The 25,412-nt window shown below is 49.8% G+C and overlaps 1 protein-coding gene and 1 long non-coding RNA gene across 2 annotated transcripts in view; one reads left to right on the forward strand and one right to left on the reverse strand.

Annotated features, from left to right (window-relative positions):
• Nucleotides 1–5,040, reverse strand: LOC122461210. The gene is made up of 3 exons (XR_006283028.1): nucleotides 4,906–5,040; nucleotides 1,954–2,084; nucleotides 1–206 (listed from the first exon to the last, which is right to left on the reverse strand). It is a non-coding gene; the product is annotated as an uncharacterized LOC122461210 (long non-coding RNA).
• Nucleotides 4,650–25,412, forward strand: part of SCD (stearoyl-CoA desaturase) — a 25,980-nt gene continuing 5,217 nt past the window's right edge. The window contains exons 1-5 of the mRNA XM_038408946.2: nucleotides 4,650–5,295; nucleotides 12,891–13,164; nucleotides 20,016–20,146; nucleotides 23,443–23,648; nucleotides 25,061–25,293. Of these exons, the coding sequence (XP_038264874.1) occupies nucleotides 5,269–5,295; nucleotides 12,891–13,164; nucleotides 20,016–20,146; nucleotides 23,443–23,648; nucleotides 25,061–25,293 (871 nt within the window). The 5' untranslated portion in view covers nucleotides 4,650–5,268. The remainder of the gene's footprint in view (nucleotides 5,296–12,890; nucleotides 13,165–20,015; nucleotides 20,147–23,442; nucleotides 23,649–25,060; nucleotides 25,294–25,412) is intronic.

The following is a 25,412-nucleotide window of genomic DNA, read 5'->3' on the forward strand; positions in this document are numbered from 1 at the left end:
CTATGTCCCTGGAGATACATTCATGGTGTGTGCATAGGTATCTATTGCTCATGGAAAGGACATTTTATTGAGTGACAGTATTGAGTAGTGCATGAAACATCAGACAGGATGCCAGGAACTTGTGGGTTCTGAGGCCGGTTCTGTCACTGTCTGACTGTGCACCCTTGGGCAAATCACATCATCTCTCTGTGCCTCAGTTTCCTCACCTGTGAAAAGAGGCACCAGGAATAGGCTGCATGCAGTGGGGAACTATGCAAAGAAATCAACCCCTTTGAAAACAACATAGCCAATAAACTCTAAACTGCTGGTATGTGATGAGAATGATGGACCCAAGGGGCATTCAGATGATGTGGGAATGGCAGAATGTACCCAGGATAGATAGATGCTGTAGGATGGCTGTTTGGAGGGTTGGATGAAAATGATTCAGTAGGTCTCGGCACATCTCTTAGTGCAGGGGTAGGCAAACTTTTTGGCCCGAGGGCCACATCTGGGTATAGAAATTGTATGGCGGGTCATGAATGCTCACAAAATTGGGGGTTGCGGTATGAGATGGGGTGAGGGTTCTGGCTGGGGGTGTGGGCTCTGGGGTGGGGCCAGAAATGGGGAGTTCATGGTGCAGGAGGGGGCTCCAGGCTGGGGCAGGGGGTTGGGGTGTGGGGGCTCCAGCTGGGAGTGTGGGCACTGGGGTGGGGCTGAGGGGTTGGGGGTGCAGGAGGGTGCTCCGGGCTGGGACCAAGGGATTTGGAGGGCAGGAAGGGGATCAGGGCTGGGGCAGGGGGTTGGGGCGCTGGAGGGGGCAGGAGGTTGGTGCAGGCTCCAGGCAGCGCTTACCTCAAGCAGCTTCCGGAAGCAGCGGCATGTCCCTGCTCCGGCTCCTACTCGATGGTGCAGCCAGATGGCTCTGCGCCCTGCCCTGTCCATAGGCACAGCCCCTGCAGCTCCCGTTGGCCATGGTTCCCGGCCAATGGGAGCTGCGGGGGTCACGCTTAGGGCAGGGGCAGTGTGTGGAGCTTCCTGTGCCACTACACATAGGAGTCGGAAGGGGGACATGCCTCTGCTTCCGGGAACCATACAGAGCCATGGCATGCATGGAGCGGAGCAAGCTCCCGACCCTGCTCCCCAGCTGGAGCTCAAGGGCCAGATTAAAATGTCTGAAGGGCCAGATGCGGCCCCCGGGCCATAGTTTGCCCACCCCTGTCTTAATGGGTAAGTATCCACATCAGAGAAACCACCATTGCAACTGGGTGGATTGTCTGGCCCATGAAGACTGAACATAACATAAGAACACACGAATGGCCATACTGGGTCGGGGGCTTGGTGATGACTGGCAGTAGCCCAGACTGAGGCAAGATGAGGATAGTGGGTTGGGGGTTCCCCAGGAAGGGGAGACCCAGAGGTAGATGTGGGGGTGCTGCCAGTGGGCAGAACCCAGAGAAAGGGGCAGTGGGGTCTGTGAGGGACACAGGGGCCAGAGCTGTGCAGATCACCGGCCTGCAGAGGGTGCTCTGTGCTGGAAAGAGCTAATTCCCCAATGACCAGCAGGAGGCACCACACGGGTGAGTCTGCTCCTTTACACAGCCCTTACAGTTGTGGAGAAACAAGGTGGATGAGGATCTTTTGTTGGATCAACATCTGTTGGTGAGAAAGACACGCTTTTGAGCTTCTCTCACCAACAGAAGTAGGGCCAATGAAAGATCCTCACCTAACCAGCTTGGTCTCGCTAACATCCTGGGGCCAACACGACTACAGCAACACTGCAGACTATTGTGGGAATGCATTCATGTCACATTTTGAAGGTTAAGTGATTAACACAATAATGGCTGCAGACAGCCTGCAACAAAGCTCTGAGAGAACAAACTGCCCCACTTATCACATTGTGGTGTTAACTCTGAAGCACAGTGATGCTCAATGAAGTGTGAAGAGAATTATTTCACAGCGGATCAAAGCACATACCACAGAAGAGGGTGGATCATATCATGAAGATCTGCACTATCTGCCATGAATGGTGTCTCCTTTTGGCATCGAAGAGGGTAGAGCTTGGGTAGTGGACTGACCTTGAAAGATGACCAATATCTTTTTGCGAGCTGTGTAGGAAACAGTAAGAATGCCTGCTTGATCCCTGGGTGATTTTGTAGTGGGAGCATTTTGATGTGTTGTTGAAAAAATGAGAATTTCCAGTTTTCAGGCAAAAGAACTTTCAGATTTTTTTTGTTCTCCTTGTTGAGGCAAAGTTGTTATTTTCAGCACTTTGATAATTATCTATTGATGTGTAACTCAGCACATGTAATCTGGGAGATGAGAGATGATAAATATGTTGTCATTTTTTTGAGTAACTGACACTATCGACCCTTTAAATTGCTTCATTGTGATCATGGTGTCCAAAGAGGAAATTGAGAAGTTGACTAAGGGGGCTCCACAAACTCAGGTGGTTGCAAAGTTCCAAATCCAGGATCAGTTCCAAAGTTATCTGAGCCACCAAGTCACATAGACATTTCAATAACCGAGATCCCAATAGCCTCAGATTTGCACTTGTATGCCGCTTACTAGCCAGAGAGCCAAGCCCTTCCCACAAACACTCGTTAATTCTGTCTCTAGCCACCAAAGTCAGTATTACTTCCCCCATTTTGCAGATGCAAATATTTTTTTTTAAATTAAATGTATTCCTTTTCTTCCTTCTATCCACTGGATAAAGGAGACCAGAAAGGTTTTTTTAAATTTCCTTCTTGTTTTTATCTTTGAAATGCCAGAAAAATCAAGTCAGATCTCCTTGCCAGGCAGAGACAGATCATGGGTGGGTCCAATTGACCACCACCCTGTACTTGTGTTGTCACTCATGTCAGGTGATGAATTCCACCGTTCTGGGCCGCTGGTGCAGGGGACGTGACCGCAACCTCTTCTGGGGATGCTGAGGGCTGCATCCCAAAGAGTGACACTAATTTGAGCCCTTATTGCAATGGCCTCTATGGGCCAATGTTGCAGGGGTGCAAAATCACTGGGGTGCAAGGCCACTCACTCCCAACGACCCTCCTACCCCAGACTGCTCCCAGAATGCCTCTGTGCTGGAAGGGGTTTGGAGGTGGTTGCGTAGGGGACACAGAGCTGCCTGAACCCCTGCCCAGGGCTATTTTGGGGAGCTGAGCCTGGCCTGCAGCGCAGGGCAGCCATGAATGAGTATGCAACATGCAGGGCAATGGTGAATGAGGCACTGTTGGCAGGACAGTGAAGTGTGCTCAAGGGAGACAATGTGTCCTACTACATAGTACCCTAGCTAGGACTCAGGAGACCTGGGTTGTACTCCCAGCTCTGCTGCTGGGTGACTGTGGCTCAGTTTCCCCACCTGTAAAATGGGGATAATGATACTGACCTCCTGTGTAAAGGACTTTGAGATCTAGGGATGACACCTCCTAGATAAAAGCAGTGCATTGTTATTTATACTAGGGCTGGTTGACAGTTTTCCCTGGAAACTGTCTTTCTGGATTAAACAAAAATTTTCATAAAAACGTGTCTCTTTTTCATGGAACATTTTGATTTGTTGTTGAAAAAATGAGAATTTCCAGTTTTCAGCCAAAAGAGCTTTCAAGTATTTTTTTGTTTTGCTTGTTGAGGCAAAGTTGGCGTTTTCAGCAGACTGCTTCCCAACTCCCTTTCTGCCTTGCTCTATTCCTGGCCCCACAGTGCCTGCTGACAGCAGCTGAGAAACCCGATGAGTGGGAGCTCCTAGGTGTGGAGCAGGCTTTTAACATTTCATGATTGCCAACGCTTGTGGTTCCATTGCAAATGTCATGATGTTAGGGCTTTCCCCTAAAACCCTAGCTCCTGGAGTCAGGTGATTTCAAAAGAATCCCAGCCTTCCTCTTTAAAAGAACATGTGCAGCCCTTGTGATTGCTGAGGAAAGCTTAGAAATGGGACCCCCAAGGCTCAAACACCAGAGACAGATACAAAGAAACTCAAATATGCCATTTAAAAACCTCTCATAATTTTAGAGCCAATCTTGCGATTTGGGGGCATGACTCGTGGTTTGGGAAAGGCAGCGATACTGGTATCCAGCTGACTAAATGCAGATGGATTCTCTGGAAAATTTGGCTCCAAATGTCCTTTGCACCCTGATCAGCACAGCGTAGAGACCCAAGGCTTCCAGCTACATCCATCACCCATGTCCGAGCTAGCCGCATGCCTCCAGCCGCCCTTGCGCTAGGTTGTGTCCATTGCTCCCCAGGTAGGCCCTTCGGGGCGCAGGAAGCCTTTAGCAGCAGCCCTGTTAGCTGGAGGCAGCTCTTTTCAAACCAGTTAGAAAGGATGGCGCATCAGAGAGGATGCAAAGCGGGTCCCCCCCCCCGGGCTGGGCTTTGCCAGGAAAGGCAGCTGAAGGATGCTGCCCAGGCGCTGGAAGAAGGGCGGTGGGAGATACTGTGAGCCCAGCTAGCTGGCAGGGTTAGCATGAAAAACACCCCCCAGGAAACTCATGGCATTTCACTGGCAGCTGGTTCCTGGCGATCCTCCCAGGGAAGCCCCCTGGGGCGAGCCACTCACCCCCCTCCCAGAGCAGCCCCCTCCCCACCAGCCGCAAGCAGAGGGTTCAGTTCTAGGACCCAGCGCAGGCGGGACCTCCTGACCCACTTTCCAGGGCAAGGTAACTCCAGGTCATCGCCTTCTTGCTCCGCTGAGGCCGGCAGCTGCGCGTTTCTCTTCCCACTCGGGCAGGGCCCCGGCTCCCAGGCGGCGCGGGGCGCCCGGCGGAGATGGCAGCGCAGCTGAGCCTAGGACAGAGCGCTCCCGTCCAACAGCAAAGCGAACAGCAGATTGCTGGCAGCCAATGGCGAGGGCAGCCTTAGGTGGCACCAAATTTCCGCCAGCCAATAGGATCCCCTCGGCAAGTCTAAAGGCATCATTAGCGATTCTCCTACCCTCTTCCGCAGCATCCTCCGCCTCACCTGCCATTGGGCTGCCCGACCCAAGAGGCAAAGAACCAACCGCAGCGAGCGCCGGGCCCCGCAGAGCTTCGCGGCCTCAGCCCTGGCCGCGGCCGCCCGCTAAGCCCGGGAGGGCGGGCGCTGCTGACGTGCCGCGAGGGCCCCCTGCGGCAAAGCGCGAACCTCCTCCCGGGATCACGTTGCCACCGGCGCCCGCCGAGGCGGCGCGTTCAGCCCGGCGCAGGAGCGGCCCTGCCAGCGGCTCGCCGCTCTCCCGCAGGGGGTCACAGCGGATCTCCGCAGAGGAGGCCGCGGGCAGGAGCTCGACCCACAGCTCCCCCCGCCCGCAGCGCCCAGATGCCTGCCGGCGTACTCCAAGAGGAGGTAAACTCGCCAAAAGGGAGAGCCCTGGGTAGCAACTTCTCGGGACCGGCTACGTGCGCTCTGCTGACTAGCTCCCTCATGCCGCCAGCTCGAGTCCTTTCTCTTTTCCCAGGGGGGTTCGTGACCTAGAGCTGGTAAATCCGGGGGTAGAGGGGACGGGGGGGGTTAAAATCGCCTTGCTTTTAGGTTACTTTCACTTTTAACGAGCGCAGTTTGATGTTAGTCTGAGTCAGCCTGAGCCCACGTAAGTGGAGCAAGATCTTAAATAGTTAAGTATGCCACCGACATCTTCTTGAGGAAGGGGGTGGCCGCGTTTGGAGAGAGGAGTGAATCATAAACTGCTGGTGTTGCGGGGAGTGTGGTTGGGTGGGTGGGTTGGTTTTTTTTTTTTTTAACAAAGCCTTCAGAGAGCCACAGAAATGGTCCCATGCGAGTCTCTTGTGCAGATGGCCGATGGCTTTTATTGAAACTCCCAACAGAAATCTTTTCCTGTTTTGAAACCGACGTTCTCCTGCAGTGTTTGCAACCCAAACATTGCAGCGCTGTGCTAGCCTAGGACGCGCAAGGTGAAATTGACTAGAAACCAAAGTGAAATTGACTATGCTGTGAACAAGGCAAGAGTAAATGAGAGGTTGCAAATGTCCAGTGTTCAGTCATCCTCGGCTCTTAATAATAACCGGGGGTGGGGGGAAATTTAGCCTTTTAAAAATGAATGTTCTCCGGGCAGTTCCCGTTCTAAGTGGATTCAGCTGATTTCCCCCATCTAACGCCTCATGTCCACAGCCACATCTGTGCACAGCGGGAGTGAAATGCTACCAGCTCAGAAGGGCAGAGTGTTCCCGCCCCTTTTCAGGGGTGTAAAGGACGAAACGAGGTGCGAGGCTGCAGAAAGCCCTGCCCTCTCTCCAGCAGAAATGCATGCCAGGGCTGATGTGTTTGTTTCCTTTTTTTAATATTTATTTAGGGACTAGATTTAACTGACACATCTCCTGCCGTCTCACTTTTTCTCAAAGTTGTGAATGACCCTGCGCTAGGTTGCTTGTGGGGTACTGCCACATGCTGGCCTGAGATTGTATGACTGGGATCTGAGTCCAGCTCTATGGGGCGCACAAACTCTAGTAGGCTGTCTGTGCTGGCTGTATACCAGGCACACCTACTGGGTGCTTAATGTTGGCAGTGAGTGGGGGTAAACATTGGGGAAACATGGGAGATGCAGTCATTCAAAAATTAAGGAAATTAGTTAGGGAAGTGGATTGGACTGAAGAACTTTATGGATCTAAAGGTAGAGGAGGCCTGGGATTACTTTAAATCAAAGCTGCAGAACCTATCGGAAGCCTGTATCCCAAGAAAGGGGAAAAAATTCATAGGAAGGAGTTGTAGACCAAGCTGGATGAACAAGCATCTTAGAGAGGCGATTAAGAAGAAGCAGAAAGCATACAGGGAGTGGAAGATGGGAGGGATCAGCAAGGAAAGCTACCTAATTGAGGTCAGAACATGTAGGGATAAAGTGAGACAGGCTAAAAGTCGAGTAGAGTTGGACCTTGCAAAGGGAATTAAAACCAATAGTAAAAGGTTCTATAGCCATATAAATAAGAAGAAAACTAAGAAGGAAGAAGTGGGGCCGCTTAACACTGAGGATGGAGTGGAGGCTAAAGATAATCTAGGCATGGCCCAATATCTAAACAAATACTTTGCCTCAGTCTTTAATAAGGCTAAAGAGGATCTTAAGGATAATGGTAGCATGACAAATGGGAATGAGGATATGGAGGTAGATATTACCATATCTAAGGTAGAAGCGAGACTGAAACAGCTTAATGGGACTAAATCGGGGGGCCCAGATAATCTTCATCCAAGAATATTAAAGGAATTGGCACCTGAAATTGCAAGCCCATTAGCAAGAATTTTTAATGAATCTGTAAACTCAGGAGTAGTACTGAATGATTGGAGAATTGCTAATATAGATCCTATTTTTAAGAAAGGAGGAAAAAAAAGTGATCCGGGTAACTACAGGCCAGTTAGTTTGACATCTGTAGTATGCAAGGTCCTGGAAAAAATTTTGAAGGAGAAATTAGTTAAGGACACTGAAGTCAATGGTAAATGGGACAAAATACAACATGGTTTTACAAAAGGTAGATCGTGCCAAACCAACCTAATCACCTTTTTTGAAAAGGTAACAGATTTTTTAGATAAAGGAAATGCAGTGGATCTAATTTACCTAGATTTCAGTAAGGCATTTGATACCGTGCCACATGGGGAATTATTAGTTAAATTGGAGAAGATGGGGATCAATATCCATCAAAAGGTGGATAAGGAATTGGTTAAAGGGGAGACTGCAACAGGTCCTACTGAAAGGTGAACTGTCAGGTTGGAGGGAGGTTACCAGTGGAGTTCCTCAGGAATCAGTTTTGGGACCAATCTTATTTAATCTTTTTATTACTGACCTTGGCACAAAAAGTGGGAGTGTGCTAATAAAGTTTGCAGATGATACAAAGCTGGGAGGTATTGCCAATTCAGAGAAGGATTGGGATATTATACAGGAGGATCTGGATGACCTTGTAAACTGGAATAATAGTAATAGGATGAAATTTAATAGTGAGAAGTGTAAGGTTATGCATTTAGGGATTAATAACAAGAATTTTAGTTACAAGCTAGGGACGCATCAATTAGAAGTAACGGAAGGGGAGAAGGACCTTGGAGTATTGGTTGATCATAGGATGACTATGAGCTGCCAATGTGATATGGCTGTGAAAAAAGCTAATGCGGTTTTGGGATGCATCAGGAGAGGCATTTCCAGTAGGGATAAGGAGGTTTTAGTACCATTATACAAGGCACTGGTGAGACCTCACCTAGAATACTGTGTGCCGTTCTGGTCTCCCATGTTTAAGAAGGATGAATTCAAACTGGAGCAGGTACAGAGAAGGGCTACTAGGATGATCCGAGGAATGGAAAACTTGTCTTATGAAAGGAGACTTAAGGAGCTTGGCTTGTTTAGCCTAACTAAAAGAAGGTTGAGGGGAGATATGATTGCTCTCTATAAATATAACAGAGGGATAAATACAGGAGAGGGAGACGAATTATTTCAGCTCAGCACCAATGTGGACACAAGAACAAATGGGTATAAACTGGCCACCAGGAAGTTTAGACTTGAAATCAGACGAAGGTTTTTAACCATCAGAGGAGTGAAGTTTTGGAATAGCCTTCCAAGGGAAGCAGTGGGGGCAAAAGATCTATCTGGTTTTAAGATTCTACTTGATAAGTTTATGGAGGAGATGGTATGATGGGATAATGGGATTTTGGTAAGTAATTGATCTTTAAATATTCAGGGTAAATAGGACTAATCCCCTGAGATGGGATATTGGATGGATGGGATCTGAGTTACCCAGAAAAGAATTTTCTGTAGTATCTGGTTGGTGAATCTTGCCCATATGCTCAGGGTTTAGCTAATCGCCATATTTGGGGTCGGGAAGGAATTTTCCTCCAGGGCAGATTGGAGAGGCCCTGGAGGTTTTTCGCCTTCTTCTGTAGCATGGGGCATGGTTGACTTGAGGGAGGCTTCTCTGCTCCTTGAAGTCTTTGAACCATGATTTAAGGACTTCAATAGCTCAGACATAGGTGAGGTTTTTCATAGGAGTGGGTGGGTGAGATTCTGTGGCCTGTGCTGTGCAGGAGGTCGGACTAGATGATCAGAATGGTCCCTTCTGACCTTAGTATCTATGAATCATTCATGAATGAGGAGGTACTCTTGTAAATGATCTAGCCACTCCCCCACCTCTGGACCCCAAAGCAGCTCTGTTCAATCTCCATCATTCTCTCAGGGCAGAGGCAAGAGGAGACAGCATAGCCCTTAGGCCAGGAGATAACTCTTCTCTCTCTCTCTCTCCTCACCACCCCATTGGTCTCCAGCCAAGCGAGCCCCCCGTCATATCTTCTAGCTGGATTTCAGAGCTGTCTGTGGGCCATATGGCCCACAATCAAAGGCCTACGCAGGAAAGATGACCATCATAGCTGTGCTGCTATAATTATATTGATGTGGCCAATGCCAGGTGCCCAGAGGGAATGAACAGAACAGGTGATCATCAAGGGAGTCATCCCCTGTCACCCATTCCCAGCTTCTGACAAACAGAGGCTAGCGCAGGGCCGGGCAAACTTTTTGGCCTGAGGGCCACATCAGTTTTCCAAAATTGTATGGAGGGCTGGTTAGGGGAGACTGTCTCTCCCCAAATAGCCAGGTGTGGCCCGGCCCCCACCTCCTTTCTGACCCTCTGCTTCTCAACCCCTGACGGCCACCCCCCAGGACTCCTACCCTCCTGTTCCCTGCCCTCTGACCCTCCTGACCTCATCCACACCCCTGACCGCACGCCCAAACTCCCCTGCCCTCTATCCAACCCTCCTTCCCCCTTACTGTGCTGCTTGGAGAACCAGTGGCTGACGGTGCTACAGCCACACTGCCCAGAGCATTGGGTCAGGCCATGGCTCTGCAACTGTGCTGCCCAGAGCTTGGCCAGCTGCCCAGAGCGTGGCATGGTGTGCTGAGGCTGCAGGGGAGGGGGCAAGCCTCCTGGACCAGGAGCTCAGGGGCCGAGCAGGACGGTCCTGTGGGCCGAATGTGGCCCGCAGGCCATAGTTTGCCCACCTCTGGGCTAGGGACACTATTCTTGCCCATCCTGGCTAATAGTCTTTGATGGATCTCTCCTCCATGAATTTATCTGGTTCTTTTTTGAATCCTGTTATAGTCTTGGCCTTCACAACCTCCCCTGGGAAGGAGTTCCACAGGTTGACTCTGAGTTGTGTGAAGAAATGCTTCCCTTTGTTTGTTTTAAACCTGCTGCTTATTAATTTCATTTGATGACTTCTATCTCTTGTGTTATGAGGAGTAAATAACACTTCCTTATTTACTTCACACCAGTCATGATTTTATAGACATGTATCGTATCCCCCCCTTAGGTGTCTCTTTTCCAAGCTGAAAAGTCCCAGTCTTATTAATCTCTCTTCATACAGAAGCCATTCCATACCCCTAATCATTTTTGTTGCCCTTTTCCAATTCCAATATATCTTTTTTGAGAAGAAGTGATCACATCCGCACGCAGTATTCAAGATGTGGGCGTATCATGGATTTATATAGAGGCAATATGATATTTTCTGTCTTATTATCTATTCTTCCTTAATGATTCTCAACATTCTGGTCGCTTTTTTGACTGCTGCTGCAGATTGAGCAGATATTTTCAGAGAACTATCCACAATGACTCCAAGATGTCTTCCTTGAGTTGCAACAGCTAATTTGGACTCCATCATTTTGTATGTATAGTTGGGATTATGTTTTCCAATGTGCATTACTTTGCATTTAGCAACACTGAATTTCATCTGCCATTTTTTTTGCCCAGTCACTCAGTTTTGTGAGATCCTTTTGTATGTCTTCGCAATCTGCCTGGGATTTAACTATCTTGAGTAGTTTTGTATCATCTGCAAATTTTGCCACCTCACTGTTTACCCCTTTTTCCAGATCATTTATGAATATGTCAAATAGGACTGGTCCCAGTACAGACCCCTGGGGGACACCACTATTTACCTCTCTCCATTCTGAAAACTGACCATTTATTCGTATCCTTTGCTTCCGATCTTTTAACCAGTTATCGATCCATGAGAGAACCTTCCCTCTTATCCCATGAGAGTTTACTGTGCTAAAGAGCCTTTGGTGAGGGACCCTGTTAAAGTGACATTGACTAGAAGAGAGTTGTGGGGAGACAGGGCCCCCAAGCTGGGATGCAAAGAAGACAGCTCTCCAGCAACCAAGTCTTCTGGCAGCATGGATTTGCCCAGGCTGTTCATTTTAAATGGAAATATGTTTGATTCCAAATGGCTGCAAGGGAACCTGTAGGGTGCCTGGGGATCCTCCAAAGGGAATTTCTCGGCCTCTGTAACAGTCACTGTGGGGAGGTATTGCTGAGGCTGTGGATTCTGCCTCTGGGAAAGGGAGGAGTTGGGTTGCCACATAAACAGCATGGATTGCTTTTCATGCCTCCCTCAAGAAACTGGGCCGTCAGGAAGAATGTGTGTGTGAGCCAGCTTCTAATGTCCTGCCACCAAAGATGCCAAATAAACTTTGGAGAGGCAGAGCTGCCTGTCCAGGCCTCCTCAGCGTGCCAGAAATATCAGGCTTGATTCTGCCTTTCTGATTGGGTAATGTCTGTACACCCACTTTGCACAGGTGAAAATGGCTGAGGAAGGCATAGGGCAGCCCAGGCCCATTTGGGCTGAATCTTAGGGGTCAGATGCTCTAACAAGTGGTTGGCCCTTCTGAAAATCAAGCCCATCATGCCCAGATTCAGACCTGAGATGGGAATCTGGTGCACAGACATGAAGTGACCACACCTGGCTGAGAGGAGGATCAGTTACTCCAGATTCAATGAAAGGATCCTGCCTAGTGACGTCACTCGTGCATGTATGACCTGGCACGCCTGCTAGTACAGAGGGGTAGGGCATGTGACGAATGTTGTCATGCTTGCATCGGGGGAACTGGGAGTCAAGACTTCTAAGATCTATTCTAAACTGTGCCACTGCTTTATTGGGTGACCTCGGGCAAGTTACTTCTCTCTGTGCCTTGACTTCCCCATCTCTGAATAATGATACTGACCAGTAGTCATGAGATGCCAACTCCAGGGTTTTAGCTAGGAGCATTCAACACTATCCTTATCCCTGTCACTCCTCACCCAGAGATCTCAAGGCACTTGGCACAGGTCGGCCAGTATCTCTCTCTCCGAACTGGACAGAGAAGGAAAGTAAGAGAGAGGTGAAAAGGCACCACAAATGGGTTGTGAGGCTTAACCCAGTAATGTCTGAACTGCCCTGAGATTCCCCATGGAAGGGGCTGTGGAAGGGAAAGTATTGGTATTAGGAGAAGCCCTGGGAACAAAGTTTCTCATTTCCCCTTGTTGCTGGTTTGCACAATGTAATTTATCGGTGGCTGAAAGAAACAAGCCCAGCCCAAGCTCTTAAGGACCCATGAGTGATTGATGTAAAACATCTATTGACAAAGCCAAATGAAAGTGATTCCCTGTGCCCTACAAATGACCCTGCAGCTGCTCAAACACCAGCCTCAAGGGGATCTCTGCTCATGTGCATCTTTAAACACCTTTGCTCCCACTCTCCATGCCCCTCAAAGCCCCAGGGCTGAGATCAACCCCTGTGCAGGGCACCACAGATCCTGAGTGGTTCCTAGGGATGAAGTGGTGTCTAGGACTCACACTGACCCTGGGGTGAGGGGTGGGTTGCACCACAGAAGAACAACGTGCCATTGGCTGAGTGCTGCTGGGCATGGCCGGAGAACCCCAAACCGAATCCTGCTACCACTCAGAGGCTGCTTTAATGACCTTCTCTTCCCCGCACACCCCTGCTCAGGATATGATGCAGAGAGGAAGTGTCTCAGTGAGACAGCCAGCCCTGGCCAGGGGAGACCTGTTCCTAATGCCCCGCCCCCATTGGGAGATAGGTGTGATGGTGGATCAGTAGCCCAGAGCCAGCCACTTTTGATCCTTGTGGTGGGGACCACATTGTAACCATCACAATGTTTTGTTTTTAATGTCCCCTCCCAACTCCAGCTCTCCAAGGATCTCCCCTCCTTCACTGCCACCACCAGGGTGTCGAGGAATGGGGGAGCAGGCATGGAGAAGGCCCTGCCCAACCAAGAGGACTTGGGAGGAGACCGGGGCATGACAGACGATATCTTTGACGAGAGCTACTGTGAGAAGAAGGGCCCCAAGCCTGCCAGGAGATACGTCTGGAGGAACATCATCCTCATGAGCCTGCTGCATTTAGGGGGCTTGTACGGGTTGTGGCTGATACGTGCAGCAAAGCCCATCACTTTGGCATGGGGTAAGTGGAGGGGACTCTCCCATCTTCCCAGTATGAGTGTGAAATTGCAGGGGGCGGAAAAATAGAATTGCCCAAAAGGGGATGAGGCCAGTGCCTGAGGGTAATAGAGTAGAGGTTGCAGAAACTGTCCCAGGGTCTTCTAGGAGCACAAGAGGTCAGCCTTGCAGAGCTAGGTGTCTCATGTGAGTGAAGGCACAGGAATGAGTTAAAGCTGGAGCTAATTCTTGTTTGGGGAAGCGATACACACAGATAAAAATTGAAACATGAAGTTAGACTCTCAGGCAAAGTTGTACAACTTCATTAGGCTGTTTCACGCGCAGCCAGTTCCAGTCAAGGCTGCAATGGATGAGAGATGACTAGGGCAAACTCGCTGGGTTCAGATACTCTCTTCCCCGCTCAGACTCTCCGGCCAAGGTTAGAACCAAACTCTTCTTCTAAAATGCATGGTTGAGCTGCACCTGGGATTAGGATGGGCGGTGCTGGCTCTCACCAGAGACCCTGTCTTTCACAAAACTTTTTTCTGACCCATTTTGAAGACTTGAGCAGTTTGATTAGCTCAGATGATGAGGTGTGGAGAAACGTGCCTGAAGTTCTGACTGCTTCTCCAATCCCAGCCTCTGACTATTACAGAAATGGAGCATTTTAAACTAGAGATTTGGGGGGGGGGTCTCATTCATGCCCGATTTACACTGCTGGGTAAGAAAGCGGAGTCAGGCCCTCCAGTTTAGATTGTTACCTAGGGAGCATCTGCTTGGAACTATCTGGCAAACCAGGCTGCTGGACAGTACCTTGTGAGATCTGGCTGTCCCTCCTTCCCTTGCTGTCCTTCCATGCCACTGCCAGGCTTGGGATGATTTACTCTGAGGTGACCTTCTGGGATGCTTGGGCCTCTGGACCTGGTTAGAAGCTGGGGCAAGAGTTGGGAAGAGAGCTCTTTCCAGAAGCAGGGTGGAGGCAGGAGGCTTAATTGCTACCTCTTGGATTTCCAAGACCTGCTGGTTTGACTCTCTGCTCCTATGACTGTAGCAGGCAGTGGCTGGTGGGGTTGCCACAGGCATAGTTCACAGTCTGCCGAAAAGCGGTGGCGAAGGCACCAGTGTGAAGCCAGCATCACTCAGAATGCTGCCATGCACACAATGGTCCCTTTACAAAAGAATCCTGTTGGGTTTTACTCTGTGAAACTGGCGTGCTCCAAGGACAGTGTCTTCCCCTGCATCCCTGATAATCTGGGAACTGTGCATGCTGTCCCAGGGGCTGGCCTCGCTCGGGGGGAATATGCAGCATCAGCCTGTCCTTGGGGGAAGCTTTCAAGGCCCTTGACACTGTTTTGGGCAGCAGAAAGCCTTGCTTTTCGGGCCCCACTGCTCTCTGGTGCAGCTTTATCTGTTTGGAAAGCCCCAGCTCCAGCCTCACACACAGAGTTCTGGGAGCCTCACAGACCAACTCCAGTGGAGCATCTGGCTGCACCCTAGAGATGGGCCTGCACCTCAGCATTCAGCATGACAGCCAGATGCCCTCAGAACTAAGTCCAGGTGGGGTGAGGAAGAAGGGGGTTGGCTTGGTGAGCTTCTTCCAGGGAAATGGGACAACCACGTGGCCCAGAAATGGGATGAGCTGGCGTCTGTGTGGGACTTAAATGATATCTGTCCTTCTTACCCTTCCCCACCTAAGAGCACTTCTGATGCATCCCTAAGCATATCTGCTCCCTCTGTTCTCATGCCATTTAGCTCCAGTGCCCCCCAATCTGTGTCTCACCTTCCTCTGCCTCTGGCAGTGCCTCAGACCTCTTCCTCACCGCATACTTGTGTTCTCAGTTTTGTACTGTTGCTTTTCTTTGCTGTTTTCTGTTTCAAGTTGTTCTTTCTGGATTTTAATTTCAATTTAGCAGTGCAAAGACTGTGGTCACTAACACCTGCTGCTCAATATGCCCTACAACCTGGGACAGATGAGCATCTCTTAGTCAGAATATATACAACAGTCGTAGCTTCAGACAGACTATGCTCTACCACTACTGTAAGCTGTGGAGTCTGGGACCAATAGCCTATTCTAGTTCTACCATCCTAAACCACTCCTCTGTCTGCTTGATGTTCACATCCCTCGGAGTCCTGTAGACTCTAGTTCTATCCCCTTTAATTTCCATCTTGCCAGCCTCTACGTACTAAGTTCTCGTTGCCTTTCAAGCTCTCCAGTCCTTTGCTGACGTTTGCCCGTCTCAGTTCCTGCTGGTGTCGTATCACACAATCTCTTTCTGGCCCAGAGTTCCCCAGAACTACATAGTATTGCTGGTCAGGCAATGTCCCTCCGCTGTAGCATCTGTGAGATCCCTTTGGTCTCTTTCAGCATTGCTGCTTTCTGTGCAGCTCCACTATCATTACTGTCCAGCCAGGGATTCTCTTTCCCCAGAGGCACTACCTGCATTTGACAAGGCTGACTCAGGACTCTTATGTCCTGACTGTGACTCTCTTGTGGCCAAAACGCACAGAAGGGGAGTCAGGGAGGGTGATGTGCAAAAGTGGATGAAAGCACCAACCCTCACTGCCCTGTGCCTGGGGCCATTTTGTGCATGCTGTCCTCCTTGAGCTGTGGTGGAGCAGCCTGGGGGTTGCTTTGATTTTCACTGGCCTGTAATGGCCATAAAGGGGCTATACGTGGATCAGCATGGTGAAGGGATGTTTTAACAATGCCCTCCATTTCCTGCAGTGCCAGCAGGGGGGAACATGTGGGGCACTTGCTCTGCGGTGCTGTGGGATCGTCCTTGCACTATAGTCCCTGGGCCAGTTAGGCAGCGCTGGCAGCCAAAGAACCCCAGTGGCACAGTACAAACCAGCAATACTCCACCCAGGGATCTGGCCCATATTATCTAACCTCTCTACAGACGCTCCCTTGTTACTCTTTCCTCAAAGCTGTTGGCAACGCTTCCTAATTTAGTATCCTCTGCAGACTTAATTAATGTGCCTCTCCTCCAGTTCAGAGAGGAGGCAGGGTATTTCTGGACAGAGCTGTCATCCAACTGTATGCGAAATTACTCCTTCTAAACACTGGACTCTGGAAATCATGCATACATGGTACACTTATTGCTGCTCCTGGGAGCCTGTTCCATAGAAGAGTCAGACTTCCCTTCATCTTCAAGCCCCACAGCACCAGAGATAGGGGAGTATTTCATCCCCAAGTTGTGCAAAGAGTGGAGGAACAGAATTTTCCATCTCAATGCCATTGAAGTCAATGCAGTTTCTAGATTCATAGCTTTTTTTTTTTCCTCTCTCTTCCAGCCTTTTGGATCATCTGGTCCACTCTGCTGTGTCACACAGGCCAGAAATCCTCCCCCAAATTGTGTGATCTGTAGTGGATCTTTGAGGCATCCAGTCTTGCACTGAAGACTTTAGATGATGGGGAATTCACCATGTCCCTAGATGAGTTATTCCAATGGTTGTTCATGGTCCCCTGGTATAACTGAAATCTGAATCTGGCTTGCAAAGAGGGTAAGGCCACCACTTTCAAAGCGGTCATTGAGTATTGGGTGACCTGTAAGAACAAAAAGATGGTCCCTGCTCCAGAGTCTAAGATTAGTTTCAGCAGTTGGGCACAACCACCAGGCAGGGGGAGCACAAGGTTACAGTCACACAGCTTTGACCGGTATAAACCAGGGACTCAGCTGCAGCTGAAATCAATCAGAGCTGTAGGTGCTCAACATCTTTGCAAAGCTGATGGCTGTCTCATGTTGGGCTTCCAAAATCAGAGGCTACTTATTAACATTTCAGTCCAAGGGCCGTGCCCAAGGCTGCACAGTGAGTCAGTGGCAGAGCTGGGATCACAAGGACAGTTTTGGGCACCCAGCCCTGTTCTCTAACCCACTCCCCACTACAATAAAACCTACTCTCTTGTTCTACCTAAATTCCTTCCAGTGCCCTGTCTCCCTTTCCTTCTGTGCCTCCCCTATATTTGTCCACCACTCCCCTATCAATTAGCTTTCCTATTGGAGGTGCTATAAGCCAGTCACCACCTGGCATTTGTCTAGCAAAGGGATAGCTGAAGTTCCTGAGCCCCTCTGTCACTCTGGTGACCTTTTGCAGTACCTTAGCCAAGAAACAACATGACCAAGACTGAAAGCAGTGGCCTAATGCAGTGTCTCTAGGCCCTGGCTCAGGGCTATAAACAGGGTGTCTAGTTCCTAACTCTGTTTTCTTTTTAATGCCATTAAAGTTGGCTAAAGATTCTCCAGTTTAATTTTCCAGGGACCCAGCTAGGGATGCTCTGAATCTGTCCCCTGTATGTTGCCTTGCTGTACCGTTCAACTTCTTGATCTCTTGTAGAAAGCATACGGCCTAGTGGGTAGAGTGCAAGCTGGACTCCTGGGTTCTAGTCACAGCACTGCCATGGACAAGCTGTGTGACCTTGGGCAAGTCACTTTTCCTGTCTGCACCTCAGCCTGTCTGTACAATGGGTATAAAGTCACACAGAGGTTTCATGAGCTGAGGTTTGTGACATGTTTCTGTAGCACCTTATGTCTAGGGAGTGCCGTGATCCTCACCCGAACCTGTGGAGCTGTATGTGACTGATTGAACCTTCCCACTCTTCCTTTTCCTGCATCTCCCTGGTTCCAGCAGGATCAGCCATGTGGAAATACTGAGAGTTGCCTTTCCTGCCGGAAATAGGAGACTCATTCCCTCAAGGGCTCCTGACCCAGCTTTGCAGACCTGAGAGGTGCTGAGAAGCTGTCAGATATTTTAGGTGTTGTTTTTTCTGAAGCAAAACCATGCTCCAAACCTTTTGATGCTCTCCTGTCATTAAACCAAAGCTGGGCCTGACCCAAAGTGCCAGGCCTAAGCCCCCTCTTGCTGCTGCAGAGCTGTAGGGCAGGCCAGCTCAGAACTCTGTAGCCCAGGGCCATCTCTATCAACATTGCTCCTCCTCTTGTGTCCTCTTCCCCTGTTGATGTCAGTGAGAGCTTTGCCATTGACTTCCATGGCGCAGAGTCAAGCGCTTTGTTCTCCACCTTCCCTACGCAACCTCCATCCTCCTCACGTAACTTTCACCTGCCCTGGGAATCAGTCGCTCACCCGGTGACCCCTCTGCCTCTGGCAGATTTCAGAGCCTCCTGGGGGAGAGAACGTTTGACCAGGGAGGATATGTAGGGCTAGGCAGAGTAATGGAGAGTGGTGGCCAGAAGCTTGTTTCATATAATAGCGGCTGGGGAACCAGCGGGGGGATTTGAAGAGAGGAATGATGACTCTAGCAATTGCACCATGCACAATGTGGAAGGGGGGGGCGAGTGTGTACTTGAGATGCCAGAGGAGGATGGTGCAGCAGAGCTGAGGCTGGACAGGAGGGCCTGAGGAGAGGTGTGGCCCTGAGGGTGGAAAGAAAGCCCTATCGGGAGCTTTGGAGAAAGTGGCCGGCAATTACTGGAGAGTAAGCACGGATCAGTTTGAACTAAGGATCTGTGAGGAAAAACAAATGGGCACTCCTGGAAACTATGGTGACAGACAAACAACCAAAGGCTTTGTATTTAGAAAGAGATACCTGGAGGATAACTCACACTTGTCCTTGTTTCTCCCAGCAGACAGTCAGAATCCACATTGCTGGGATTCTAGGTGGGATGGGTTAAAGGCTATTGAGTGGGCACCAGAGGTATTGCCAAGTTTACCTGTGAGTCCTGCTTGTATGCACAGGCTGAAATCAGTGCAGCTGAACCATGGAAGGTGTTTTCCCAGGAGATGGAGATGGATTTTTGCACTGAACAAGGATTGACAGGCGGGCGCTATGGGAGCATCCCCCATTCTCAGTCGCCTGAGATTACAGGGATGGGGGGGAGAATGTTAAGGTTTCTTCAATTGTTGTGCCTGAGCTTTTGGCCCTTTTTAGGCACATATCAGAGGGGAACTGGAAGCCTGGATATTCGAACCCTTGTGGCGCTGTTGGAAAAGGGTCTTAGCTCTAGGACCAGTTGCGATAATCCATTGTAAACTCTGTCCTCAGGACAGTATATGGGGATAGACCTGTGCACACAGGGACAGGGTGTCACGGGCTTGGAAGAGAGACGAGCTCATGCTTTTTATCCAAACGGGTTTTCCCCTTTAAGGGCTGGAACTCCACTTGAATGACTCATGACAACAGGATGGGGGAGCAAACAAAAAAGCCAACTGGACGCTCTTTCAATCCACCACCAATCGCTTGTGGCCTGTGTACGACTTGGCAATGAATCTAGAGGCTGAGCAGAGAAGAGAACTGAGGAGTAGGGAGAGGAGAGGGGTGGGAAGGGGGAAGCTGAGCAGTCTCCAGTCAATGGTGGAGCTGAAGGCATGGTCTAGGATCTGATGGGACAGCCACTTTCCCCAGCCTGCTCCTGCTTGGGTATTCAAAAGAGTGGGGGAGAGAAGATCTAAAAACACCTGCCAGTCAGTGTGATGTCTAACATTGTGTGTTGTGGGGATGGTGAATAAGCATATCTATAGGGAAATCTTAAGGGCTTAAACCTATAGCGGGGGCCCCTCAGTAACTATGCAGGATAGCTATCCGGGCTCAAGCCATCTACCACAGAAGGGTGTAAATGCCAAAGAAGTCTAATAGGAGAAATGGGATGAAATTAACTAGGAAGAGGAGAATTTATCCAGACTATCAGGGAAATGCCAGAAGAGCGAGATCTGTTAGAGTTGTTGCCACAGGGCTGTCCTGGAAGCAGCAGTTTTATTCATTGAGTGTCCATCATGATATCAAAGCACAAGTGTCTCTTTTGCCTGTGCATCTTCAGAAGAAAGTTCTGCCCTTGTGTTAGATCAATGGAAACTTTCCAACTGGACAACTTGCTCTAACTTAGCTGACTCGCTGTATTTCCCACCTTTTCTTATGTCCAGGGTTCCTGTGTTTCCTGTTGAGTGCTCTGGGGGTCACAGCAGGAGCACATCGTCTCTGGAGCCATCGGTCCTACAAAGCCAGCTTGCCCCTCAGGATCTTTCTGGCCATTGCCAACTCCATGGCTTTTCAGGTAGGAACCCCTCTCACTGGTTGTCAGCTTGCCTGTCCATAGAGGGAAGCAATGAGTCCTAAACTGTAACCACACATACAACAGGGAAGCAGGTTGCAGTCACATTCCCTTCTTCTGTACCATTCCCCTCTGACAGCTGTATCTCCAAAGTTATCAGAACTTCACCTTTCGCATGAGGCAGAGACTCACTGAGTAAACACTGCTGCTGGGATGGGTGAGGGGTATTGGGAGTGGGAGAATGGCTAAGAAAATACACCAATAGGAAATCACTCCAAACCAGGTGGATTTCACACTCTCTCCAGGGGCTCTTCTCTTGACAGTTGTCTGATTCCCATGAAGGACTTGGTAGAATTAGAAAGTGCTGACTTGTGGGCCTAACTTTCATCTTGCTTAAAAAGTTGCTAAAAGGAAATACTTTCACCCAGCATGTAATTAGGCAGTGGAACTCACTGCCACAGGAAGTCATTGAGGCAGAGAACGTATCAAGATTCCAAAAGGGATTGGACATTTATACAGATAACGAGACTATCCAGATTACCATCATAATTAATGACGACAAACCTTCTGGCAGACCTCCCGCTTAAGGGTGTAACTATTAGAGACCATGACAAGCCTTAATGGGGGGCAGATCTTCCCACGTCTGCTTCTGTGTAATTCTTACACCTTCCTCTGAAGCAGCTGGTGCTGGCCATTGTCAGACAGGATGTTAACTTGGGTCTACTCTGGTCTGGCAGTTTCTTGCAGGCAGACTTGCTGTATCTCCCACTCGCCAGAACCTTTCCCATCTCTGGAAAATGGATAGTCACCTCCTTGGCCCTGCCCCTCATTGCTCGGAACCACTAGCAAACAGTGGGATCACAAGTGAAGCTCGTTAGCGCTGCTCTGGTGGTACATGTGCTAGCTAGCAGCCGTCCGAGGCAACCAGGGAGATGGGTACTTAAAGAACAGTCAGAGGTTCACCCATTACTACTGAGTTTGGGGTTAGAAGTGGGAACAGGAGAACCTACCCCAGCTGTGCACTACCCCTCACAAGGTCCATTGCTAGCACTGGCATGGTACATGTTCCACTACTACTTGTATGGGGAACGAGGCTCTGCTGCCGCCTCAAGAGCCTATTCTCGCAAGGCGCTGACTGCCCCAAGCTCCAGCTGACTTCTGGGGGAGTGGAGGATACTTGGCATGATGGGGCTCTAAGGGCCCAGTGGTTGGAACTGGGCATTAAGGCCTGGCACTTGTATCTAGCCCTATCACTAATATGTTGGGTGACCCATAGGTAAATCACATCCTCACTGCAAGAAGGATGGCTTTGTGGTTAAGGCACTAGACAGGGATGCAGGAGACCTGGATTCAGTTTTTGGCCCAGATTTGTAAAGATACATAGGAGTTGTGATGCCTAACTGATTTAGGAGCTTAAACCGCATTTCAAGTTATTTAGGCATTTCAAGTTATTGGGGCTCAGTGATGCTTCCTACCCCAAAGAGTGCTGAGGAGAAATCCCCTGTGCTTATGAGATGAAGGGAGAGCTCTGATACTTAAGCGACAGGTGCCCATAGAGGAGCTGACTCTCACCACCAGTGCCCCCCTCAAGGCTGGGAATGGCAGCGCTTTCCTGTTTAGCGCCCCCGGGTGACGGGCGCTCCAGCCCTGCAGTGGCCGGCCTCTTCATGGCATTCAGCCCTCTGGCCAGGTCACTTTATGCCTCTCCCCTTCCAAGGTAACAAACTACAACAAATAGTTTCAAGACCTCTATGAGGTTTCCAGCCCGTGGGCCCAGCAGCTCTTACAGCCTCTCTCTGGGCTCTGATTTGTCCTTATCACCTCATGTGAGGGGTTCACGCCACCTTCCCAGTGACTGGGATGGAGAACCCAGGCCTGCCCTCCTCACAGGTCCCAGTCCAATGACCTGAGGACGAGCAGCCAAGGTCTGGTCTGTCACACACCTTGCTGCTGCCCCCCAGAACCCTTCCTCCCACCCTCTCAGCCCTTCTTGCCAGCCCCTTCCTGGACTCTTTGTAACGAGCCACATCTCCCAGGGTTTCTCCTCTGAGGTCTGGGTCCTGCTCTCATGGTAGGGACAGCCACTGCAGCTCACTCCAGGACGGTGTCTTCCAGAGACATCTGAGTGCTGTAGAGTCCTTCCCTGCAGCTCCTTAGATGTGTCCAAACATCTCGTGGGCTTCCCCACCTCCAGCTTCCTCCTGGCTCAGGGTAACCCACCTCTGGCCCCAGGCTTCCTCCTAGCTCTGGATCTTCCAATTCTGGCTCCAAGCTTCCTTCTGCATTTAGTCTAGGAAGCTCCCAGCTTCCTATCTCCTGTGATTCCCCCGGGTCGTCTTTTTTTTTTTTTTTTTTTAAACTGTCCTGTGCCCCCTCCTTTAGGAAGACTCAGTTTTGTTTTGTTTTTTTTTTTTTCCCCAAGTGGGTTTGATCATCAGTGTGCAATACCCCTCCAAGTGCCACCCACTTGCCTAATGGGGCTCAGGCTCCTGTTAAGCTATGGTTAACCATAACCAGTGTGGGGTTTATAACACCCTATCACAGTGCCATAAATGTGCCTGCATAGTGCTTCAGTTTCCCAACTGTAAGACCAAATGATATTTACCCAGCTTTTGAAAAGTGCTGTAAGATCTTTGCGCAAGAGGGATCATGTAAATGTGAACTGGTCACATTTACAGCTGGTCAAAATGAACTTTTTACATAAAATCATGCACATTTCAACACTTTCAAATCTGGGTTTGTTCCCATAGGGTTTTGAAATAGACTGATACTTTGGGTTTTAAAAAAAGTCAACAGAACTTTCTTTAAATGATTTTTCAGGGGGGGGGAAGAAATGTTTGAAAAACTTTTTTTTTTTTTCCATTTCAAAATGGAAAATTTTAATTTTTTTGAGAACATCCAATTTTTTTGAGGGGAGGGACCTCACCCTGGAGCTAAGCTGACAAATCAGTATTGGCAAAGCAGCAGAGACAGGGAAAACCAAATCCCCCAAATGATGGTTTAAAAAAAGTGACTTAACAAACAATAGAAGCTTTTGAGGGAAACCTAAATATTCTGAGCAAAAATTTCTGGTTTTGAAAAAATGGCCAATTTTTTTTCAAAACGAAAATCTAATAAATCCCACAAAAAATATGGACTTAAAGTCAATGAGATTTAGGCACCTAAACCAGTTAAAGCATTTTGGTAAATTCTACTAGGTGCCATTTTTGCTTCTTTAGACACCCGACTACATTGTGTATATATAGCCCTAGCTCTAATCCTTGCTGACCCGGTGAGTCATCCAGCTGTGTTCATTCCAGAATGACATCTATGAGTGGGCCCGAGATCACCGTGTCCACCACAAGTTCTCAGAGACCGACGCGGACCCTCATAACGCCACGCGGGGCTTCTTCTTCTCCCATGTTGGCTGGCTGCTGGTGCGCAAACACCCCGATGTCATCGAGAAGGGCCAGAAGCTGGACCTGGCTGACCTGAAAGCTGACAAGGTGGTGATGTTCCAGAGGAGGTGAGCTGCGTGCAGCCGGGGTAGGGGAAGAAAATAGGGTGATTGTGGTGCAAAGTGAAGGGCAGGTGTTGTGACCAATGTATCACTGGGGAACCAAAGGCATGACATCTGGCTACAGGAATCTCTCGCAGGGGTAGTCAATAGGCGGACGGTGGGCCAAATCTGGACTGCCAGCACATTTGAATGTACCTCAATCTTTTATTTACTTATCATTATTTTTATATTTTCTCTGGAGTCTAGACCTTGACCACAACATTTGGACCTTGACAAAAAATAGACCACCCCTGCTCCAGAGCAAAACTAACCCTTTTCGGATGGCTCAGGTTTAAGTGTTTGGAGTATTGGGGCCGTTGTTTGGGAACCTGGGCAGAAATCCATGAGGAACAAGTTCTGTCCAGCACAGCAGTGGGATATATTGCACGTTTTCCTTTGTGTGTGGGAGAGGAGGAAATGGGGTCAGAAAAGGAAGGGCTCCAGCCTTGCTGGGAAAGTTGCTGGCACAGAGGGCCCAGTGCCAACCAGCTGAATCCCTCTTGTAGAGAACATGTCCCATTGCTGCGGCAGCTTTAGCAGGGGCAGTCTGAGGAACAACAGTTCCTAGGTAGGTGGGTGAGAGGAGAGGCTTCTGCTTGTATCTCAGGGCCTGCCTCTTTCCCAACCCCTGCCCCCACATGGAAATGGAAGAGGCACAAGATTCCCTCTTCTCCACCCTCCTCACACCCCAGCTGCACTTAGACTCCACCATCTGGTTTCTCCCCCTGTGCAATCTCTCACATGCTGGGATTGGGATCCCCTCCTGCACGGCACGCACACGGCCCAGTTCCCCGGGGCAGCTGAGCACCAGGCCTCCCCCAGTGTGGGTGACAGGTCCCCTGACAGTCGGAGGAGAGGAGTCTGCTGCAGCCTCCAGGTAGGGAGCCAAAGCTCCAGCTGCAGCAGCATAAACTCTGAGAGTTGGAGGTCACTGGTGTAATCCCAGGTGCCTCAGCCAAGATGGCAGCTGTCGAGCTTCCCCCAGTACAAATGTGACCTGGTGGCAATAATGATAAATGGAGCCCCAGGAAGCCTGGCAGCTCTGCTTCACGGCACCTGTACTCCATTCCCAGCTCATCTGCTGAGTCCTTCTTACCCCCTGCCAGCGGGTGTGTGGCTCTTATTGTGTGCCCAGCCTATCCCCTTTATTCTTCTCTGCCCACTTTGTCACTGCCCTTTTTCCTTTTTCTCCAGGGGGAAAATCAGCAGAGTTGGGCTGGTTCTGCGCTATTTTCTTTGTATAGTTAAAATTAGCACCTCTCCCCCACCCCGGAGACTCAGCCCTGGTCGATGACCTGAACTGCCCTTGTCCCTCAACGCCCCTCTGTGGGATGTGCCCGCCCACTAACTCTCTCTCCCCATTATCTCTTTCCTGGCAGGTTTTACAAGCTTTCTGTGGTGGTCATGTGCTTCCTGTTCCCCACGCTAGTGCCCTGGTGCTTCTGGGGGGAATCTCTCCGCAACAGCTTCTTCCTCCCCGCCATCCTGCGCTACGTGCTGGTGCTCAACGCCACCTGGCTCGTGAACAGCGCTGCACATATGTTTGGCAACCGGCCCTATGATCGAAATATCAACCCCCGGGAGAACCGCTTTGTCACGTTTGGAGCCTTAGGTATGTTGGTGGCACCTTTTAATTCCAAACCACTCCGCAAACTGACTGTGAGTGAGACAGGCAGATCACTGCACCCGCCACTGAAATGCAGCTGTGTCTGGGGAGGAATACAGCAGCTG

This window comes from Dermochelys coriacea, chromosome 7 (genome assembly GCF_009764565.3).
Source record: "Dermochelys coriacea isolate rDerCor1 chromosome 7, rDerCor1.pri.v4, whole genome shotgun sequence".
Taxonomy (NCBI): Eukaryota; Metazoa; Chordata; order Testudines; family Dermochelyidae; genus Dermochelys; species Dermochelys coriacea.